The sequence below is a fragment of the Opisthocomus hoazin genome, chromosome Z, assembly GCF_030867145.1.
Source record: "Opisthocomus hoazin isolate bOpiHoa1 chromosome Z, bOpiHoa1.hap1, whole genome shotgun sequence".
NCBI classification, from domain to species: Eukaryota; Metazoa; Chordata; class Aves; order Opisthocomiformes; family Opisthocomidae; genus Opisthocomus; species Opisthocomus hoazin.
This window is the reverse complement of record NC_134454.1, coordinates 35,723,255-35,742,950: the sequence shown is the minus strand read 5'-3', so window position 1 is coordinate 35,742,950 and position 19,696 is coordinate 35,723,255. Positions and strand designations below refer to the sequence as shown.

The 19,696-nt window shown below is 37.7% G+C and overlaps 1 protein-coding gene across 2 annotated transcripts in view; it reads right to left on the bottom strand.

The window, feature by feature from the left end:
- Positions 1 to 5,928: 5,928 nt before the first annotated feature.
- Positions 5,929 to 19,696, bottom strand: part of IFT74 (intraflagellar transport 74) — a 43,388-nt gene continuing 29,620 nt past the window's right edge. The window contains exons 15-20 of one of the 2 annotated variants that reach the window (XM_075410904.1): positions 18,506 to 18,603; positions 17,419 to 17,545; positions 14,634 to 14,797; positions 13,815 to 13,940; positions 11,321 to 11,381; positions 5,929 to 9,639 (exon numbers count right to left, since the gene is read on the bottom strand). In XM_075410904.1, coding sequence (XP_075267019.1) covers positions 9,524 to 9,639; positions 11,321 to 11,381; positions 13,815 to 13,940; positions 14,634 to 14,797; positions 17,419 to 17,545; positions 18,506 to 18,603 — 692 coding nt within the window. In that variant the 3' untranslated portion in view covers positions 5,929 to 9,523. Of the gene's footprint in view, positions 9,640 to 11,320; positions 11,382 to 13,814; positions 13,941 to 14,633; positions 14,798 to 17,418; positions 17,546 to 18,505; positions 18,604 to 19,696 lie in introns of those variants that run through there. The other variant, XM_075410905.1, reaches the window with a different exon arrangement.

The following is a 19,696-nucleotide window of genomic DNA, read 5'->3' as shown; positions in this document are numbered from 1 at the left end:
TATATAAACAGGATTGCAAATAAAGGGCAATCTTTCTTACCACTTGACTAAATATAACCCATGAGAATGTAGCATTTGCAAGTCCTGTAGTTCTGCCAAGATGCTAACACCCAGAACGACTTTTACAGAAGTATTGAAAAGTGAATGTTCAGCATCATTTTGGAAATGGGGTGTGGGTTTATCCTACTTTAACTTCCTTAGGAAGACCTTTTAGCCTTCAATTGCTGTAAATTTCACAGAGGAAGTCCTTTACACTCAAGAACTATTGCCATGTGTACAGAATGGTGTCACCTACAGCAGATTTCAATGCATTAACGCAGAGTTGCTCCTTACATGCCGCCCACCTGGCAAAAAAATATAGCTGAAGGCAAACCAAGTAGAAATTTCAGCTGAAAATACCCTCTGGCTGTAAAAACACAGTGCGAGGTCCAAACACTACTAAAATTGCATTTTGAGGCTTAAAGGAGGCAGAATACAAGATATTTACCTGTTTTTGTTCCAGACCAAAATACACACATATATTTTGTGTATCTTTGATTTTTGAGACCATTTTCTTCGACTCTTAGATATAAAGAGGCAGTGATTATCCACACTCCGGTTGCACATTAGCCTTTATAAGCCTGCTGGTATAGGCCTCTCCAGCATCAGAATACTTAGTGTGTTTCCAGATATTAAGTATTAAGATAATTCTTATCTAATGGATAACTCTGTTCTGTTGCTCATTTAAGCTACTTCTGACATGCCCTATCGTTAATTTTTTTTCAGTGTCTCTTGATTTGCTGAGGGGTGGGGCATTAAACTACTTCAGTCAAGGCTGTGTTTCTCCAGGTTGTTATTGTGCGCTTAGAGGGGGTTTTTAAACTTTTCATTTAAATCTCATTCCTCAGGGAATAAACAGGTCACTGAGGAGAAATGCATCATGTCTCCATTTTTAATGCACCTAAATGCAAGCAATGCACATGGACTGCTGCTGATACTGATTTTGCAGTATGTATAATTGGTCAGGTCAGCTATTCAGTATTTTTGGAAGACTCACATTGTGCCAGCTGGTCATTTCATCTGCCATAACAAGGTAGCCAGGATGAGAGCGGACAGCCTAAACATGCAATACTCCACAAATATATGAAGGTTGTAAAGACTTGCCAAAGCTGGAAGAGAGGAAATACATACTAAACCAATTTGGTTGGGATAGCAGCCTCAGCAGGGTCATACATTTGTTTTGTGCTTAATGATGCAATTTCATTTTTGAAGAAATAAAGAATAGCATCTAAGATTTAGCAAACATTTAAGTACTTGTTTATGTGTAATAAGTGTTTAAGCTTAGATCTGTTTCTGTTTGGAACGTGTTTAAGTGCCACAGTTTGATTATTGCTCCCACTGAAGTCAAAATTAATCACATCATAAGCTTTTGCTAGACGATGGAATGTAGAGGATTTCACTATCTAAGTGTCTGCCAGCAGCACCTTCCATATATTGATCCTTATATTTCATGTTACTAGAAAGTGAGTGTTCCTAAGAGTAGATCATATAAATTTTCTGTTCTGGGAACTAAGAACTGTATGATCTGATCATCCTTTTCATTACTGAGCAACACAGAAGTGTGGTAGGATTGTCTGTCCCCCTACCAAGCAGCAATGGTATCATAGCAGGATCCCAGGCACAAGCCCATCTCTTTTTATCCAGTCCTCAGCGTATGTTGACATATCTGCAAACAAGAAGATCTTAAATCCTGGCCTGCATTCACTGTTGTAGAGCAGAAGAACTGGAAGTCACCTTCTGGCAAAACCAGATTGCCAGTGAAAGAAACAGGGCTAAAAGTGAGGATGGCAGGAAGAGTAAAATACGACACCGAGCTACTCTAGGTTTTGTTGCATGTGGGGCTAACAGTGGCTGTTGACTACCGGGCTGGCCAATGAGCATGTCCGTGGCATGTCCTCAGGTGGGTATGTAGCTGTATTTGGGCCCCGTAGACTATACCCTTTGTCTTCTCTAAAGATATCTGGAAAGACTGTCCAACCCCATGTGATTTCTAAAGTGTTCCCCTCAGGAACACCAACTTTGTTGACGGTTAACTGCTGATTAACACATATCAGCATTCACATCTAACTTGACACACATCACAATGACTGGCATGAGTTTTTAAATTAGATACAGCAGGGAAACAAATTGTCTTTCAACATGTAAATATAACCTTAGCATTAAACATGACTTTTCATAACTCTGTTTGCTGAAGGCTAATTTTGTTGTATGTCAAGTGCCCTGAACTCCTGACACCAGGCTTTCCTCTTTAGATAAGCAGCATGCTTGTCTCAAGGACAATCCATTCATACATGCTGTACTGCATGGAAATAAGTGAGGAGGAAAGAGAAACAATGCCACTCAGCCCTTCTTTAATCAGGTAGATGTGTTAGCAGAAAGCATATATCCTCTTGCAGTGTCTGGCTGTACTGTGCTTTCTTGGAAACAAGCCATTACTTTGGCCTTGACATGATGTTAATATGTGTTAGTAGGAGGCAGTAAAGGAACTTTGGGAATTATCACTCACCACAATCAGATAATGTGAAGCAGAGGATCCTAAATGATGGAGTTTAAGCTTTTTTTCTTAAACAGATCTTATTCTCCCCTACAGAACAGCCTATGCCACTGAGGCCAACCACAGCCCCTAAGCCACCTGTTTTGGATCACCTGGAAGTAAGAGGCGGCATCCAGGTGGCTAGTCAGAGGGCATGTGCGGTTGCTGGTCTAAGCACTCAGGATGAGGACTATCCCTGTGCAATGCAGTGGCAGTGTGGAAACTGGAGGAGGATAAAGGTTTCTGCGGCACATGGTTAAAGAGAAGTCTTACTAACACAGAAGTGACAGTGTGGAGGAGTGGTGATGTTGTAATAGATGGTTGTGAGAAGCTTTAAGGTGTGGTAGAAAAGTTAACAGTGTCTGTTTTTTGTTGCAGCTCGTTCTCTCGACTTGGTAGCCCGTGCTGAGGAGGTGCCGTTACTTCTTGCTTTTCCTATTGTCTCCTCTGCATATGCATACTCAAAATGTAGCTCAGGATTGCAAACATAGCTATGATCGGTTGCTTTACTCAGCATTTTTGTTTTCTTCCCAATAAAGAGCTTCTCCTGGATTTTCAGGAGACCATAGTCTGGAAAATCGCAATCTACAGAATAGCCTTATCCAAATGGAGCTGGTGCTTTCCTCTCTTCCTTGCTAATGAAATGAAAGGGAATTTGCTACAATAGAATTAGACACAGGATCTTGTGGGAATCTCAGGTTCCCGTCAAGGGGAAAGTTCAGCTGATGAAAAAACACAGGAGTACTTTAGGGCTTCTGTATCAGTAAAGACATTGTGAAGGACATCAGGCTGTTTGACTGAGGTCTATACTCTGGAAATTTATACTTTGTGAGTCACTCATGTTTTGCTGAAATAGGCTTCACGTAGATTTTAGAATGGCCTATTGTCAGCAGAAAGAGACAAAAATAATTTTTGCTTCACAGTTCTTTGCAGACAAAAGGAACCGAGAGACTATTTAAAAAATTATTGAAGAAAGAAAGTGTGAGAAGTGAAGAGACGGTAATGGTGATACCCACTGATGATGTCAAATGTGTATATGAAGTCACACGAGTGAGAAGTAAGCAAGCTAGTTACATTCCGCTTAGTTTGTATGAAAGGAACAAAACTGCATCCTTGTTTTCGTTGCTTTTTGAGCCCATTGTTTTCCTACTTTAGAGCGTATCTGCCCTGTTTTCTAAAACATCTGCTAAAAAGGGTGATTCTGAACATGTTCTAAATTAACCCCAAATCAAGCTTTTGTTTCTCTGCCAAGATTGGGTCAGGTTCTGGGAGCACAAATGTAAGTGATGTTCATACTCCTGCTGCCCCAAAGTCAAATGAAGTCTGGAGATGAATGAGCTTCTCCAGCCTGAAAGAAGTGTCATCCAACGGGACGTAAGCAGAGCTCATATACCAGCTACAGAGTCCACAATTTTTCTCCTCTCTGTTCTTTTACTGCTTTTCTACTTTATTTTTCTACAATACATTTTAAAGGACGAATGAGTCTGTGTATTTATGTTTAATGGTAACAACTGTATATCCAAATGTCCTTAAGATATTAACATTGAATCACCCCAAATGATGCACAGCAATAAAAATATGACTGCCTAAAGTAGCCTGGCATTAACGAGGAAAATTTCATATCTGTGCAACTTAGAGAGATAAAAACTAACTGTGTAAGCCGTTTAATACATGTGAAATTTGCAGATGTGACTACGGCTTCCAGGGACCAGGAAATGGGTTATGCTAATTAGATCTCAGAGTTAGTGTTTTCATTCATTAAGGTTACAAAAATTCATTCATAAAATCCTGTTTGCAGGACCCTCTATCTTCCACTGAACTAATTTCACACTGTTAATGTGATTCTAATAGTATTTTTTATTTGACGACTGCATTACTTAAATTTATTTAACTTTAACCAGCATTCAACAAGTGCAGCTCAGTGATAATTTTGCTATGTACCAAATTTATGTCACACTGGGATTGGCTAAAATCTTGTCCTGATATAGGACAGCTGCATGAGCGTTGTTGGTGAGCTGCAGTGTAACAGTTCCTTCTCTTGAACACTCCAGTTTTAACTTCAGTCTTCTCTCTGTGTGAGACAAAGATTTCTAAGTGGCAAATCTTTTTGAGGGTTTGAACAACATAATTTTAGCAGTTCTTGAAATATGGACGTGTGAAAAACATGCACTTCTCATGTTAAGATGAGAAGTTAAAAAGTAGATTTGCATATAGGTAAAGAACTTCAGTAACTTTCAGCTGAATAATCCTAAAAAGTTATTAAATACAGCAAACTTCCACACAAATCTAGGCCATTAAACACCCTCTCAAATTCAAATAATTTGGAAGAAAAAGAAGGAAGAGGAGGGATACTGAAAATCTGAAGACTTTATTTGGAATTTTGCCCCTCATGCATAACTGTTGGTGTGACTGATGCTATTATAATTTCTGTTATAATCATTATTTTCTTGTTCTTTCTAATTTTCAGAGGTGCTGAGTCCCTCTCACCCCACTTGAAAGAGTATTTGTGGGTGAACTCGTGTTGTATGTTGGAGACAGAGGTCTTGCACCTTACCCATCCTTTGCTGCACAGTAGAAATCTTGAGCCTGATCCAAAGATACCAGTGCTCAGTGAATCAAGCCCAGTCACTTTAAATGAGTGTAGCTTTCAAGGAATTAGCTTTACAAAAGGAAGCAAGAGCAGATCATTTTACAGTTCTGGTTCTTTTTTTTTTTTGTTAAATGTGGGAGGCTTCCTCCATTTCACACATTTGGCATATTGTCCGACTAGTCCTCCTTCCTGAAAGGAGAATTTGCAAGGGTAGACAGTAAGTAAGTAGACAGAATCCAAGGGCTTTTTTCACTGGAGACAATCGCCACGTCCACCCCACCCAGATGCCTTATCGCTATGAGACATGTTTCCAAAGCCTTCAATCAAAGCAGGTACTTTGCAGAATAAAGTAGGTATTTTAATACCTTTCTCCTCAAACGACGATATTCTTATAGCTAGTGCCTCATCATAAGGTCTGCGTTATGCCTTGTATTTTTGTGTTACACTTGTGAAAAACAGAAGTGTACTGAAAGGCTTTACAACCACTGCACTTTGTTAATGTATCCCTCTGACTGTGAAGCAGCACATACAAGCACTAAGAAACATTAAGTAATGTCATCAGGCAGCGAGAACTAAAAAAGAATCTCAGTGTTCCGCCTATCTGAAATTGCTCACAAGAATGCTGCATATTGTCTTCTAATCTCACTAACACAAGGAAAAAAATCAACTCATTTTAGAAAGAAAAAAAAGCTTTATTGATCACAATGAAAAGCAGTAAAGATACGATGAAGCAGGAAGACCAATAAGAGGATTAGTCTTGCCTGCAGCAAAAATACAGTTTGCCTGGAGATATGATGACGTCCCTGAATATGGCAACAACGTTGGTGCAGTGTCACCCCATCATGAGCTGGGAATAATGACAGTCCTGATGCAAAGCACAAACGTGATATAGAATTAACAGACCTTTTGGTTAGAAGATTTTGGAATTGATGTGCTTATTTCCATTCAGTGTGCCAGTGAAGTGGGATTTGGAGTGACAGACACTGTCAAACCTGGTATTCTAATGCTTCAGTGGCATCTTCCTGGAGGAGGACCAGGTTGGGGAACTTTTGAACAAACTGGACATATGTCAGTCCATGAGGCTTGTTGGGATGCACCCACATGTGCAGTGGGAGGTTGCTGATGGCACTGCAAGGCCATTCTCGATTATATTTTTTTCATGATGATAGGGAGTGGCTTCTGAGGACTGAAAGAAAGCAAGTATCACTCCTACCTTCAGGAAAAGCAACAAGAGCGAGCTAAGGAAGTACAGGCTGGTCAGCCTCATCTCCATCCCTGAGAAAGAGATGGAGCAACTTCTGCTGGAAACCATTTCCAGACACAGGAAGGATGGGAAGGTGATCGTGAATAGATAGCATGGATTTATAAAGGGGAAATTATGCTTAACTGACCTGATTGATAGCCTTCCCGAAGGAGGTAACAAACTCAGCGAGCAAGGAGAGAGGTGTGGATGTTGTTTACCTCAACATTAGCAAGGCATTTGACAGGGTTTCCCACAAAATCCTCATAGATAAGTTAACAAAGTACAGGTGAGGTAAGTGGACAGTGAGGTGGACTGAAAACTGGCTTGGGTCTCACTGCGTGACCAGTGGCCTGAAGTCCACCTGAAGGCCAGTCAGTTGTGGTGGCAGATACTCATGTCGATACTGTTTAATTGTTTCACTAATGACCTGGATGATGGGTCAGAGTGCACCCTCAAGTCTGCAGATGATACAAATCTGGGAGGAGTGGCTGATGCAGCAGATGGGTGTGCTGCTGTTCAGAGGGACCTCAACAGGCTGAAGAAACAGGCAGACAGGAATCTCATGAGCTTCCACAAGTATAAATGCACAGTCCTGCCCTGGGGGAGGAACAACCCAGGCACCCACATACTCTGTGGGCCATGTGGCTGGAAAGCACCTTTGCTGAGAAGGACCCTGGCAGACACCAAGCTGACCATGAGCCAACAATCCTCAGAAAAAAAGGCCAACAGTATGCTGGGGTGTGTTAGGAAGGGCATTGCCAGCAGGCTGAGGGAGGTGATCCCTACCTCTACTCAGCCCCGGTGAGACAGGTGAGCAGGAAAGGTTTTAAATTTCTCCACCCCATAGATGCTGCCACTTGACTAATGTCCTCTCAGTTTGAAGTCATACCATAAAATGGATAAAGGGTTGCCTAGGTAGAGAGACCTGTGTTACTGAATTAGGGTCCTGATATACACACAGCCACTTTGGTGAAAAAAATGCCATGTGTCTGGTACTTAAACTTGTATTAAAAAGAAAAAAAGAAAAGAGTTAAAGAAAAAGTTATTTTCACTCAGACTTTAGGAGCTAGATATGGATATAATTTACTCAGCTCACTACTGGGAATGAGTTTATCTCCTAGAGGCAGATTAAACGCCTGATACGTAGCTCACTATTTAGAATCCATACAGTTCTTTTCAGCCATGGGTACTATGACCATGACCCAGGACTGTAAGGATGAACTATTAAAAGAAGGAATGATTGATGAGATTCTCAGACAGAAAACAGTAATCTGGAGATCCTTCAACAGAACAAGGAAAAGAACAGCATGCTAGAGAAAGGGGTTTTATGTCAGGCACCTCATAGGGAACACAACAAAAACCTGTAAACTTTGCCACGTTATCTTACAGAATCACTACCAAGGCATAAAATCATCCCCTGCCCTGAGTGAAAGCGAATTTAAAGCAGTCTGTTTATTCAGTCTGCAGCTTTTTTCCATTGTTCATGAAAATATGTTATTGTAGCACAAGTGGAATTCAGAAGGTGATCTCTCCGGCTGATGGTTTGACTGGTGAGAATATTAGACTTCAGCTTTATCTCAGCAACTAATGGGCTGTCTGTGGAATAGCTGAAACTTTGACAGGAAGGAAGAGACATTAGTGGGAATTTCCCCTAGATAACAGTCCTTGATTTATAGAAATCCTGTTCCAATACCTCTAAATATTATACAGACATAAATATACACAGAAACAGCATTTACTGTGCTGAATTTGGAAACACAGTGGCCTCTGCAAGAATCTTCAATATTTTTGTTTTACATACCTTTCTATACTCAAAATGACAATCATAGATTTGGAGAAATTTAGTGACAATAATACAGAACTTCTGTTTTAACAGACTCAACACATTTTCTAATTCTTTGTTTATTCCAGTTCTATAAAGTGAAACATATCGTCCACCTCTTCTTCACTAAACTTTTCTAAGAGAGCAGAACAACTATAAATCCAGACCCCACTGTTTTTTATTATTTTTTGTAAAAGGCTAGATTACTGTCTGGCTAAGATTCCTACCTATAATCAACTGCGCTTTTTTCTTTTTGATCAGGACGAGTTTACAATATACCAGTTGGAAGAAATAATAGGTAATTTATAATTACATTACATGTAGAATGTGAGAGAAATACATGCAAGAAAATTTTGTTTTATGTAAAAGTTTTTTGAAATTTCTGTATCATAAAGCATTTCTGTATCATTCCTGGTTTTGCTCTATGTTGAATCTCTTTCTATGTATTTTTGTCAAAGTACAGATTGCATATTACACTGCAGCTTGAAACTTGAGGAAAAAAAATTGCAGAAAGTATAAATAATTTCCCCTGTTATTTCCTTTACTGCTGAATACTACAAAAGTAAAATGCTCTGCACAAGGTCGGTATTAGCTGTGTTTCACTACTTCTTATCACAGTCCTCTCCTTATAATTACATTAAAAAAATATAAAATAAGGAAGTTAATCAGCTCTCCATTGGGAAATTAAAATTTGCTGACAGATCCAAAGTACATTTGCTTTTATTAAAAGAATTTATACTATCAAGCAATTCGGACTTAAAAAGATGCTTGTCCTTAAGTAAAGTAAGGATGTTTTCCTTACCTGTTATAAATTACTATTTAAATAGGGATGGTATGCTGATATTACCATTTATCTTACTATACACTTAATTAAAGATAATGCATATGAGAGCCTGTCAGGCAGTCCTTATTCAGAGAAAACTCCTATTGTGTTTGGCAAGGATAGGACTACAAGACAACTAGAGATTCATTGAGTCAAGCAGACTGAAGTTTCACATGTGAGATGCAAACCAGCAATGGGCCTCAGTATAATGTTCTGATGATTTTACACTCGTGCAGTATTTTCTTTTTGTTGCTACAAGTTTCTAAAATTCAGAAGTTTATTTCTAAAAATTGTAAATGTTGCAAAAGGCAGGATACAACTAAAACCTGTGACTTCTAAAAACCTGGAAAAATACTTTTAAAAATATCTGTCACAGTAGTGGTGAGCAAATCCACTCAGTAGTCCAGCTTTCCATGCTGCCTGTGCACATCTCTCATTGTTGGTCCACTGGGGCAGGAAGGAAGTGCCTGGGTTCAGTTCTTGGTGTTCTGTAAAGCTTCTATGAGGGCTTTGTTGTATTCTGTGACCAGCTTTCTCACATTCTTCATTATCGGCTGGTAGTCACTCTCCTGACTTTTTATTGCTATGACTGATTAAAAGAATTAAGGAAACAAACTGCCAGTATAAATATTAGCATAATTAGAGATCATAAGGGAACCACAATACAGTTACATTTCCTTTCATGAAAACTGTCAAAGGTTGCAAATAATGGAAAAAACTCAAATGGGGTCTAAAAGACTTACACCAATTTACTAGCTGCGATCTCACGCCAAGCATGGTAAAAAAAGAGACTACATGCCTGAGTCAGTTTTGTTTTCATATATATAGGCAATAGGTCCCTCGTGGGGCACTCTGTCCATTGCTACATTGCAAACAAAACCATTTCAAGGCATTCAGCTATTTACAGCCATACAGTCCAGCACTTCAGAACTCCGGCTACAAGAGTCCTAGTCCATGAAATCAGGATCTGTCATTCCAGTAGCCCAAGCAGACACAAAACTCTGTACCATGGTCTGCACTTGGAGGCACTTTCAACATCCTGATCAAGTTTTTCTCTTGGTTTCTTTTAGAATTTTTTCTGTTAGAAAAAATAAGATCTAAGATTCTTGCTTTAATAAGATATTCCTGTAAAGCCGTCTTCACAGACGAGGTGTCTCCAATGACATTAAATTGTCCAAAATATTTTTCAGATTTTTTCTAGGTATTACAGCATTTATCAGATACAAGAAACGGGATATTTGTTACATGAAAAAAAATAACTCTGTATACAGATCCTACATTACCATTCCCCCCCCGCCCCCGATGCCTAGGCTATTACAGAATTTCCTGAAATATATTCTTCTGCCATTTTCTGAGACATGTAGCAACGTCCATTGTCCAACACACAACACTGAAGGACACGGTCTAATTTTGCTGTCACTTTTATCAATTACATCTGTACTATAATCATGTAACAGTGATTCTATGCATCTTTGGTATTTCAGATTTTTTGTTTCCTAAATAATTTTAAAGAAGTGAATTTACTGCAGTGAATTCAAAGTCCCTAGAATATAAAATAAAATTGCAACTATACTCTACTCAGATCTCTATAGCAACTATGGAGAATTGGACAAGATAAGAACCATCAATTCTAGTTAAAAAAAATTCACCGCTTTTGCTAATTTCAAAAACTACCTTATGAAAGTCAATTGTAGCAAATAAGATTTTGCTGATGTTTTGGAAGGTCTTATATGATTAGTGGAATGTAACTCTTTAAATAGTATCACATAACGGGAGAGCTACAATGCAGTTCCCCCATCCCAGCCCATTTTGTAGCTAAAGCATCTCCTTGTCATACCTTACCACGTTTATCTATTTTTTTTCCCTGTAATATGCAATTTTTCTTCTATTTAATAAGAAATACATTAACTGCATATAATTTGTTGTTTAGTTTTTCATCATTTATACTTACGGTGTTTTAAAAATGCAAAATACCATGCAAAGTCACCATGCTACACAGATTTTCAAACAATGCTACACTTGCTTATTTCAGATACGACTGGACAGATGTGAAGATGATCTTTGTATGAAACCTAGCGACACCTCATCATCATATGAAACCTAATGGCAAAACTATCATCCAACCAGACATTTGCAAAGCATTGCCTTTCCCCTCCTCCCCTATCTCCTGCTCCCCATTCCGTCCTGTCTTATGCTGCTGGAGGAAACAGACTTCTTCCTCCATTAATGCAGTGCATGAATTTTACTGTAGTTCTTAAAGAAAAGGATACATTCCTTCATCATAAAGTTATTTTGCTCATGGTGCTGCCACTTCCTCTCCAAATTTGTAAGCTGAAAACATAAAAAGAGGCAAAAATGCAAATGATTATTATACAGAGAATCTTCCAAAAATGTTGTATCAATACCTTGTACTTTATCACCTGGTAAGATCAAAGTTATTTCAGAAAAAATTCTACAAAAATGAGATAACAATAACAAAATGATTTGTAAAGCTGCCAATGATTAGCCTGTAAATAATTTAACAATTCATACATCTCTATATATAAAAACACTGCATGCAACTGCAATGGTATATGGAAAAAATCAGATGAGAATTCAAGACTTGTCGTATAGGGAAATGTGTAAGCAAGTCAGACGCAAAAAACTGAACACTCCAGGGAGATACTAATTCTCATTATACTTCATATCATTTAAATGATCTCTTTTTAAAATCAGTAAGATCTAAAATCACCAAAGATACAATATTTCCTGACACTGCCTTGGACTTTGAGCTATACAGAAGAAACTTCCTTACTTCCATAGTTAAGTTTCCTGCCTGATGCCAGAAGCTCTGATAAGAACAGAGCTGCAGTGAGAAGATTGTAGGAGTGTGGGTTAAATGCTGGCACTTCTTCAATACTTTCAGCATCAACAGGAAACTGATGTGGACATTATATCGATGGCTGCTTCCTTACAATGCAATTTTATAATCTTTGTTTTTCTGATGCTACTGTTCAAGGTTCTGCATTTCAAGATATGCGGATGTTATTTTCAAATGCAAAAACCGAAAATCATTCTGAGACTAAACTTTCAGTGGAGTCTAAGGTAATAAATTAGGAAAATATTGCAACATTTTACTTAAAAGCTTCTTCGTAAGCTAGAAGATATGAAAATATTTGCTCTACTACTCAAAATAAATATTAAAGCGAAGAATCAGTTATCTAGCATACTGCTTCACAGCAAACATGGCAGTCATTTATTTCCAAGATATAATATTTCTGACCAACTATGATTTTTATTGCCCCCTTTCTAGATGTTGCTACATGCAATACAGCCAGTGAAGGAGCCTAGGTTTAAAATACTGTCTGATACACACCAAAGGAAATATTCAGTGCATTTTCATAGTAACTCCTTGAATGATACAACTCATGCAGTCGAGTGCTTGTGAAATTGCTCAAACCCTGAAGATATGTAAACACTATTTGTACTTCAAAACACTCGATGCATGCCAACTAATCAGCTATTTTAAACTATACCTTTATTCACCCTCATGACATTTATACTCATGACATATAAAGCAAAGAAACAAGCCCTTTTTGCACACAATGAAATAGAACTGCTGCAGCTTAATGAACCGAAGAAATGCTGTAGAACTACCATTTTATTTAAACATTTTAGCATCATGATGCAAGTATCTTAACATGGACTGGGTATCCATTTCTGATTTACATAATCTCTAGGAATAAGAATCTGATCTTGCCATAAAAAATATGCAGTATCAGAAGTCTTGCAGACTTTGGCATGCAGCTTTGGGGATTTATACCATCACTCTGGAGTTAGCCCACAATGATCGTATGCTACGAGTGTATACATGTATCTCCTCATTTAGAGCTATGCTCTCTCATCCACTTCATAAATTTCACTCCAGAAGAAAGTTAACTTAAACATGTATAGATATCACCTTCAGCTCTTAACTGAATTAGAAAAAAGTAAACTTTAAAGAACAAAGATGTCAACAACCTGAAACAATAAAAATCCGGGAAATGCAGAGAAAATAATAAATTTCCATTGTTCAGCTTATGTTGAGGTTATTCATTTTCATTCTTTGCATTCAAACCTTTATGTCAGTAAAGTTCTGTTGCCAAAAAGACAGCAATTTATGGGTGTTTATAATGGAATAATCAAAGCTGCTCAGGAGTTTATAACATCTTTCCTGATTCACTTTTGAAATGGAAATGTAAATATACTCATATACCAAAGTTCCCTGGGTTTAAAGAAGTCTGAACAAACCATAAAACCTCAGTGGTCTGCAAGAAGCAGAAGGACTGGAAAAAGGGAAATGGAATTAATAGCACAGGTTGCAAGAAAAATCCTACCACCATAACTTTAAAAGCAAAAGGGGTCTTATCTAATTAGTACTGACTTTATTTCCTGTCGTTTTTTTCTAAGTTGGTCCTCAAAACTCCTCAAGCAAAGGAAGGGGAAAAGGGGGAGTTCTGAGCAAGATTAGTATAAACACTTAAACAAAGGATTCGCACAGTTTTTACGCTCAGAAAAAACTCTGCCTAGTGACTTTGAAATCCAAAGCTTATAAGAAATTTATTGGCACGATACTAACTTTTCTTTGAAAACAGAAAATATGGCTTCACATTTACAACACATAAATTGGAAAACTCCCTGAGAAGGAATAAACTGATTCTGTCCATACAATGCTTCTTGTGCGCGAGAAAAGCGGAACCGCAACAGAAACAACTTGAAGAGATAACTTGTAGCTTGAAGTTGTACCTGAGAATGTGTCTCATTCTCTTGCAGATCTCTCTTTAGTGTCTCATACTCTGCATTCAAGTGCTCCATTATTTTCTTGAAACCGTGGCTACGTTTTGTTAACTTTTCTTTGTCGTCCTGGAGCCTCTATTTGGAAAAAAACCAACACAAACTGATTAATGGATGAGTTCATTTGCTGTAGGCTACAGACAAATTACTTTAATTCAGCTTTCAAGATGCTACTTCTTCTTCTTTTCAGAACAAGATCATATGCATAAAGAACTCATAAGGGTTTTCTCTAACAATGCATGTTTTATCCTAAACACAATATTAAATGATTATGACCAAGCTGTAGGCTTAGACCATACTATATCAGCACCAGTGGGAATACTGACGTTAAGAATTTGTAAGAAACATATCTCATGTGAAATGGGAAGTGCTCTAGATGGGAGTTTGTCTTAGAGCAAATACACACAAGACAGATTTTTCTTTGTTGTTTGGATTCTGTGGTTAGATTGCTAAATTCAAACGTACAGATAGTCGCAAGTTACAGAAGAAAAGTTCAGATGAATCACTAAAACAAATGGGAAATTTTGTGGAAGGAAATTACCAAACGGTATCCATCTTATAGCCTGCTACATGTACTGTCACGGTTTGGCCTTGTACCCAGTTAGTAAATCATATATATAGGCAGAGAGGCATTTGGATTCATTTGTACCAGTGTGCAAACCCAGTTTTCAGCTATCAGTCAGGATTCCCCGTCATAGAGCTGGATCCCCCGCCCAGGTACTCAAAACCACAGAAATTCTGTATAACCTAAGATTTTATTCCTTGTATTACCTTTTTCTTCTCTTCTCCTGATGCTTTCAGAGCTGGCAAATTATTATAGACCTCCAGCTCCGCTTTTGTTTGTTCAATTTTGTCTTTAAGAGAAGCCAGTTCATCAACCATCTTCCCTTCCAAGAGTTCCATCTTCTGCAGGTCCATCTGCAGTTTTTGACTCTCTAGATCACCAGATACACAATCTCTAATTAACAGTACTTTTTACTTCATAATACATTGTCCAGTATATAAAGGTTTATGCTATACTTAAGCAATACAAACAGCTCCTTCATATCTTTCTGATTTTGTTATTCATGGGAATGTTAATATGAATGAAGGAAAAAAATTTGATCTTCACAATCATCCCGTAAGTCAGACTCCTATATTAAAATTACTATTGTGTACAGTATGTAATTATCCTGAGGAACACAATTCCATAGGATAAGACTGAAAGGGTCCTGTATGTGCAGAGCATTTATATAAATACAAAAAATTTCCATATCAGTAAAAAAAAGGGCTTAAAAATAAAAGATTTGGAAGTGCATTCTATGTCTGTGATTCAATGTTTATGCTGCCTTCCACCCTAAAGAGCTTAAGAAAAGACCTTCCCTCTGTCTAGAATATTTCATAACTGTCTGTAGTTTCACTTTGATGTTACTGGTATTGGTCAATGTCAGATCCTAAAACATGAGTGAATAGACCGCAGCTCTACTTCTCTTGTACCTATCGCACTGCGGTTTAAAGACAGACAAATGCTTCAGGACCTCAATAAATCAGGGCTTTAACACTAAAACCAGTAAAAAATAGACTTAGAAAATAAAAATAATTCAAATTGGAGAGAAATAGCAGAAAAAAACTTTAGATTTTCTTAAGGATTTATTTAATCACAGCATTTTTGTTTTTTATGTAGTTGTTCTAATATTTATATTTTGTTATTTTAAAATAATACTTAGTTGACTAATTGGGATTTATTTTACATGTAAAGAGTAATAACAACATAAATACCAAAGAAGTCAGAAAGGATTTTTAGACTGTTCTATCTATTTACTGATAAAAACTATGGTGAGACAGCAGTGGGCTATTCCTATCCATTCACACTTTCTGAAGAGAAGGGAAGAAATTGGAAAAGGTGAATTTTATCCTCATCCAGAAACAGCCTCAATGAAAAAAACTAAAAACCAAAATTCCTCAAAACTTCTCTAGGGGAAGAGACAGGAAGAGGATGCAGCCCAGTTCCTTCTGATACGCCATGAAGCTGCAGCGTCTAGCAGGCAGTGTGTACACAGCAGCAAACTCTCAGACCAAACTACAGTGACCCAGGGAAATGTTTTTGGGAAACTATGCCATCAGCACTTTTGTTTACTCTCCATGGTTTCTTTTTCTTCCCCCCCCCCCCCCCCCCCCCCCCCTTTTTTTTTTAAGGACTCTCCTGGTGGACTTTTTATATCTTTGTTACAGCAAGAAAACATGGAAATCCAGACTTCAAGCACAACAAAAGAATCCTGAAGATGATGACTGTATGATAATTCAAGGGTTAGGAAGAACTTAAACCGTGCAAACTGAACATTCACTGTATTTTTGAAGAACCTTAAGTTGTTTATTGCAGCATCTGTGACTCCTTGCTTTCAGAAGTTTACTTATGAACCATTTAAATGATCTGCTGGAAATTATGTACTGTAACTTCCTTCTCTCCCCTTGTGAAGAAAGAAATGTCTTTTAATTACTTCTCTATAGCGCTAGTGCTTCCAGAACATCCTTATATTGTAAAGTAGTAAGAATTGATGCTTACATGAAAGAAGAAAAAATCATTTATTTGAACTTGTAATGTATAGCCCAGCTTTTTAAACTATGCTAGAACTGCAAAATGAGTATTTGCAGACAAGCGAACACTAAATGTTCAAACTCACAACAGAACAATCAATTTGTGTAACATTCTGTGCATAACAACTTCTTTGCACATAACTACTTTGATGTTACAATACAGCCTCCTATTTTGAAAATTACTACCAAGTACAGTACGTAATAGCCTTCGAACAAAATGATTTATGGTTCTTAATTCCTGCCCCTTCCTTTCAGCCAAACAAACAAGGAAAGGCTTGCTGAACCAATAATGATACTGGCAAAGGCTTAGAATTATGAGAACAATTCCACTATAAACAGTGCAAATAAAGAACTAAATAGATACTTGTTATGGAAATGAAAACGAAATACTGTCTGCTTTTTGAAACCACAGGCAAGATCCTGCAGATTCTTATACTTAATTCTAAGTATTTGAATAGTTCCAAAATTAAATCAAAATGAATATTCACTTTGCAGAATCAAAGCCTGAGATATGAGAGCTGTTGTTGCTAGTTTTTCACCCATGGTACCTACCTCTTTAGAAAAGCACGAGCCTTAAGTAAGTGATACTAAGAACTACATTTACAAATCATACATGGTTAGACAACTGTGGAAGGCTCTACTTCAGTTTATTAAACACTATTTTAAGACTGTGAAAAACATTTATTTTGCAGTGAATGTTAGCAAAGTCAAACTTGTAGCTCAAAGAACTTTGTACCCCTGTATTAAAATACATCTGTTTAACGTATATCTGTGCAAGGAAGCTGATCTTTTACTGATAATAGTATGTGAAATAATCCTGAGCAATATAAATCACTTGTTACCCACAAGAGTTTCAATTTGTCAGCTTCCCACTGTATTTGTATTTTAACATTTGGGCATCACTGATCTTGTACTTGTTATTAGTGTACCAACTCAAGGAATTTTTAAAGGAATTAATCTGAAAATTCATTGCTGATCTCACCTGTAAGCAGATTCTTAGCAGTGCTCTGTGATTTCTGCATTTCATTTGATTTGAAAGTGAGGTCTTCCTGCATAATCTTCAGCTCTTGATTGGTAACAGACGAAATTTGTTTCATACGATTCACATTCTGTGTGTTACCAATAACAATAATGAGAACATGCTGTGTCTTTGAAACAACAAATGGTAGCTGGACAAGTAAAAAACTATGCTGTCCTAGTATATTGTCTATTATTTGGTTTTTCTACTACGAAGACTGAAAATACTGGAAACAGTGTGAACTGATTTAAATGTGAACGATTTTCATTCTGCCAAGTTTTGATAAAAAATGTACTGACAGGCCAGTGAAGATGAAACAAAAATGCAGGAGGTATAAACTGTGTTGACATACTGATCGCTTCTAAAGTACTTGTCAATGCCGAAAATATACCTTATGGTACACCACACTGAAAGAGTTAGAAGACAATTAAAGTGATGATATAATCAAAGCAGAACTCAGCTGAAAGATTTCTGTAAGAAAAAATTATACGGAACCAAAAACGTCAAAAGAAAAAATGCTTTGAAAGTGCAAAAGAATGGTAAACTGCAAATGGGAATAATTTCTAAAGTGTTTACATTAAATACTACAGAGTAGGGTATTCCAGACATAATTTTAGTAGATCAGAGAGACGACTGGAATGTTGTCAGCTACTTAACAGTAGTGACAGAATACCCATGAACTGAGTTTTGCAGACTTTACATAAACAAAACATTGCAGTAGTTTTATTTCCAGTATTCTGAAAAGTTTATCATGACTGGAATGATGTTCATTATAGCAATGATGATGAGTTTTAGCAGTTATGCAAACATTTATTTTATTCTGGTCACTAGTATTATCTAATATTCAAAACTGTCCCCAGAAATAAAGAGAAATTAAGGTGTTTTTTTAACTACAGTTGTACATAATTTAATGTTTAATCCTCTTATGAGACTATTATGCAGATACTGACTGTATAATATATAAAAACCCCCATCTTTCTTTATCCATTCATTCTCCTGTTCTGTGCTTCTAAATTTGTAACTTGCCACAGGAGGAGGGAAATGCCCTTACCCTGCTTGAGTGCTCCAGGAGTGCAACAATGTTGGTTTCTATTTGGGCCTTTCGTTCCAATTCCTGATTTTTCACCTCTTCAAAAGTCTCAAGAAAATCTAGAAATCAACAAACATGATAAAGAAGGCTGCTATTTGCACTAGCACAGCACAAGCCCTTGTTGTTTCCAGTTGAAACTTTGTATTAAATTGATAAGCTGCACAATTTCAGGCAGGTTACTATTTAAGAGACAGGTGGTAGAGTCCTTGAACTTCTCAACTTATGGTTTGGAATGAAAAAGATGACAATTTTTTCCCGAGACACACATTTGACTGATTAATGGCATGAGGTCACCACCTTCTTGCATACTGTTTAGTTGAGGGTTGCCACCCAATGAGAAAGGATTTTCACCACCATCATTTCTGACATCTTCCTGAATGATTGTGCCAGCCGCTGTCAGTCTTCATTTTTCTGAAAGCTATCAAAAAGGGACACTAAATAAAGGAAACAGGTGACTTCACTATCTCTAATGGCCTGGACTAAATGCCAAACACTGCTAAGGACCTGAGACCAATATTCACCTAGTATCATCTCTTTCTTTCTGTATGATGTCCCTTCGCTACATCTCTGATTTATGTTCCTTCTAGTAAGTGTCAAACTGAATCTGACAAGACATTTGTAATGGTGATATGCACTCTGTATTTCTGTCCTAGGCATATTACATTGTATTCCTGGTGACAGACATACTGAAAAAAAAGGTGCTGGACACATCACATGTAAGTCAGAGGTCCATCAAGCTGCCACTTAGGGCTGTAAGTTACGATCATCCCTCTCCTGTTCAGTCTCCTCCTGAAACATGGCTTATATAGACAGAATCACAGAATCACAGAAAGGTAGGGGTTGGAAGGGACCTCTGTGGGTCATCTAGTCCAACTCCGCTACCGAAGCAGAGTCACCTACAGCAGGCTGCACAGGACTGCGTCCGGACGGGTCTTGAATATCTCCAGAGAAGGAGAATCCACAACCTCTCTGGGCAGCCTGTTCCAGTGCTCCGTCACCCTCAGAGTGAAGAAGTTCTTCCTCGTGTTCAGGTGGAACTTCCTATTACTCAGTTTGTGCCCGTTGCCCCTTCTCCTGTCGCTGGGCACCACTGAAAAGAGTCTGGACCCATCCTCATGACACCTACCCTTCAGATATTGATAAGCATTTATA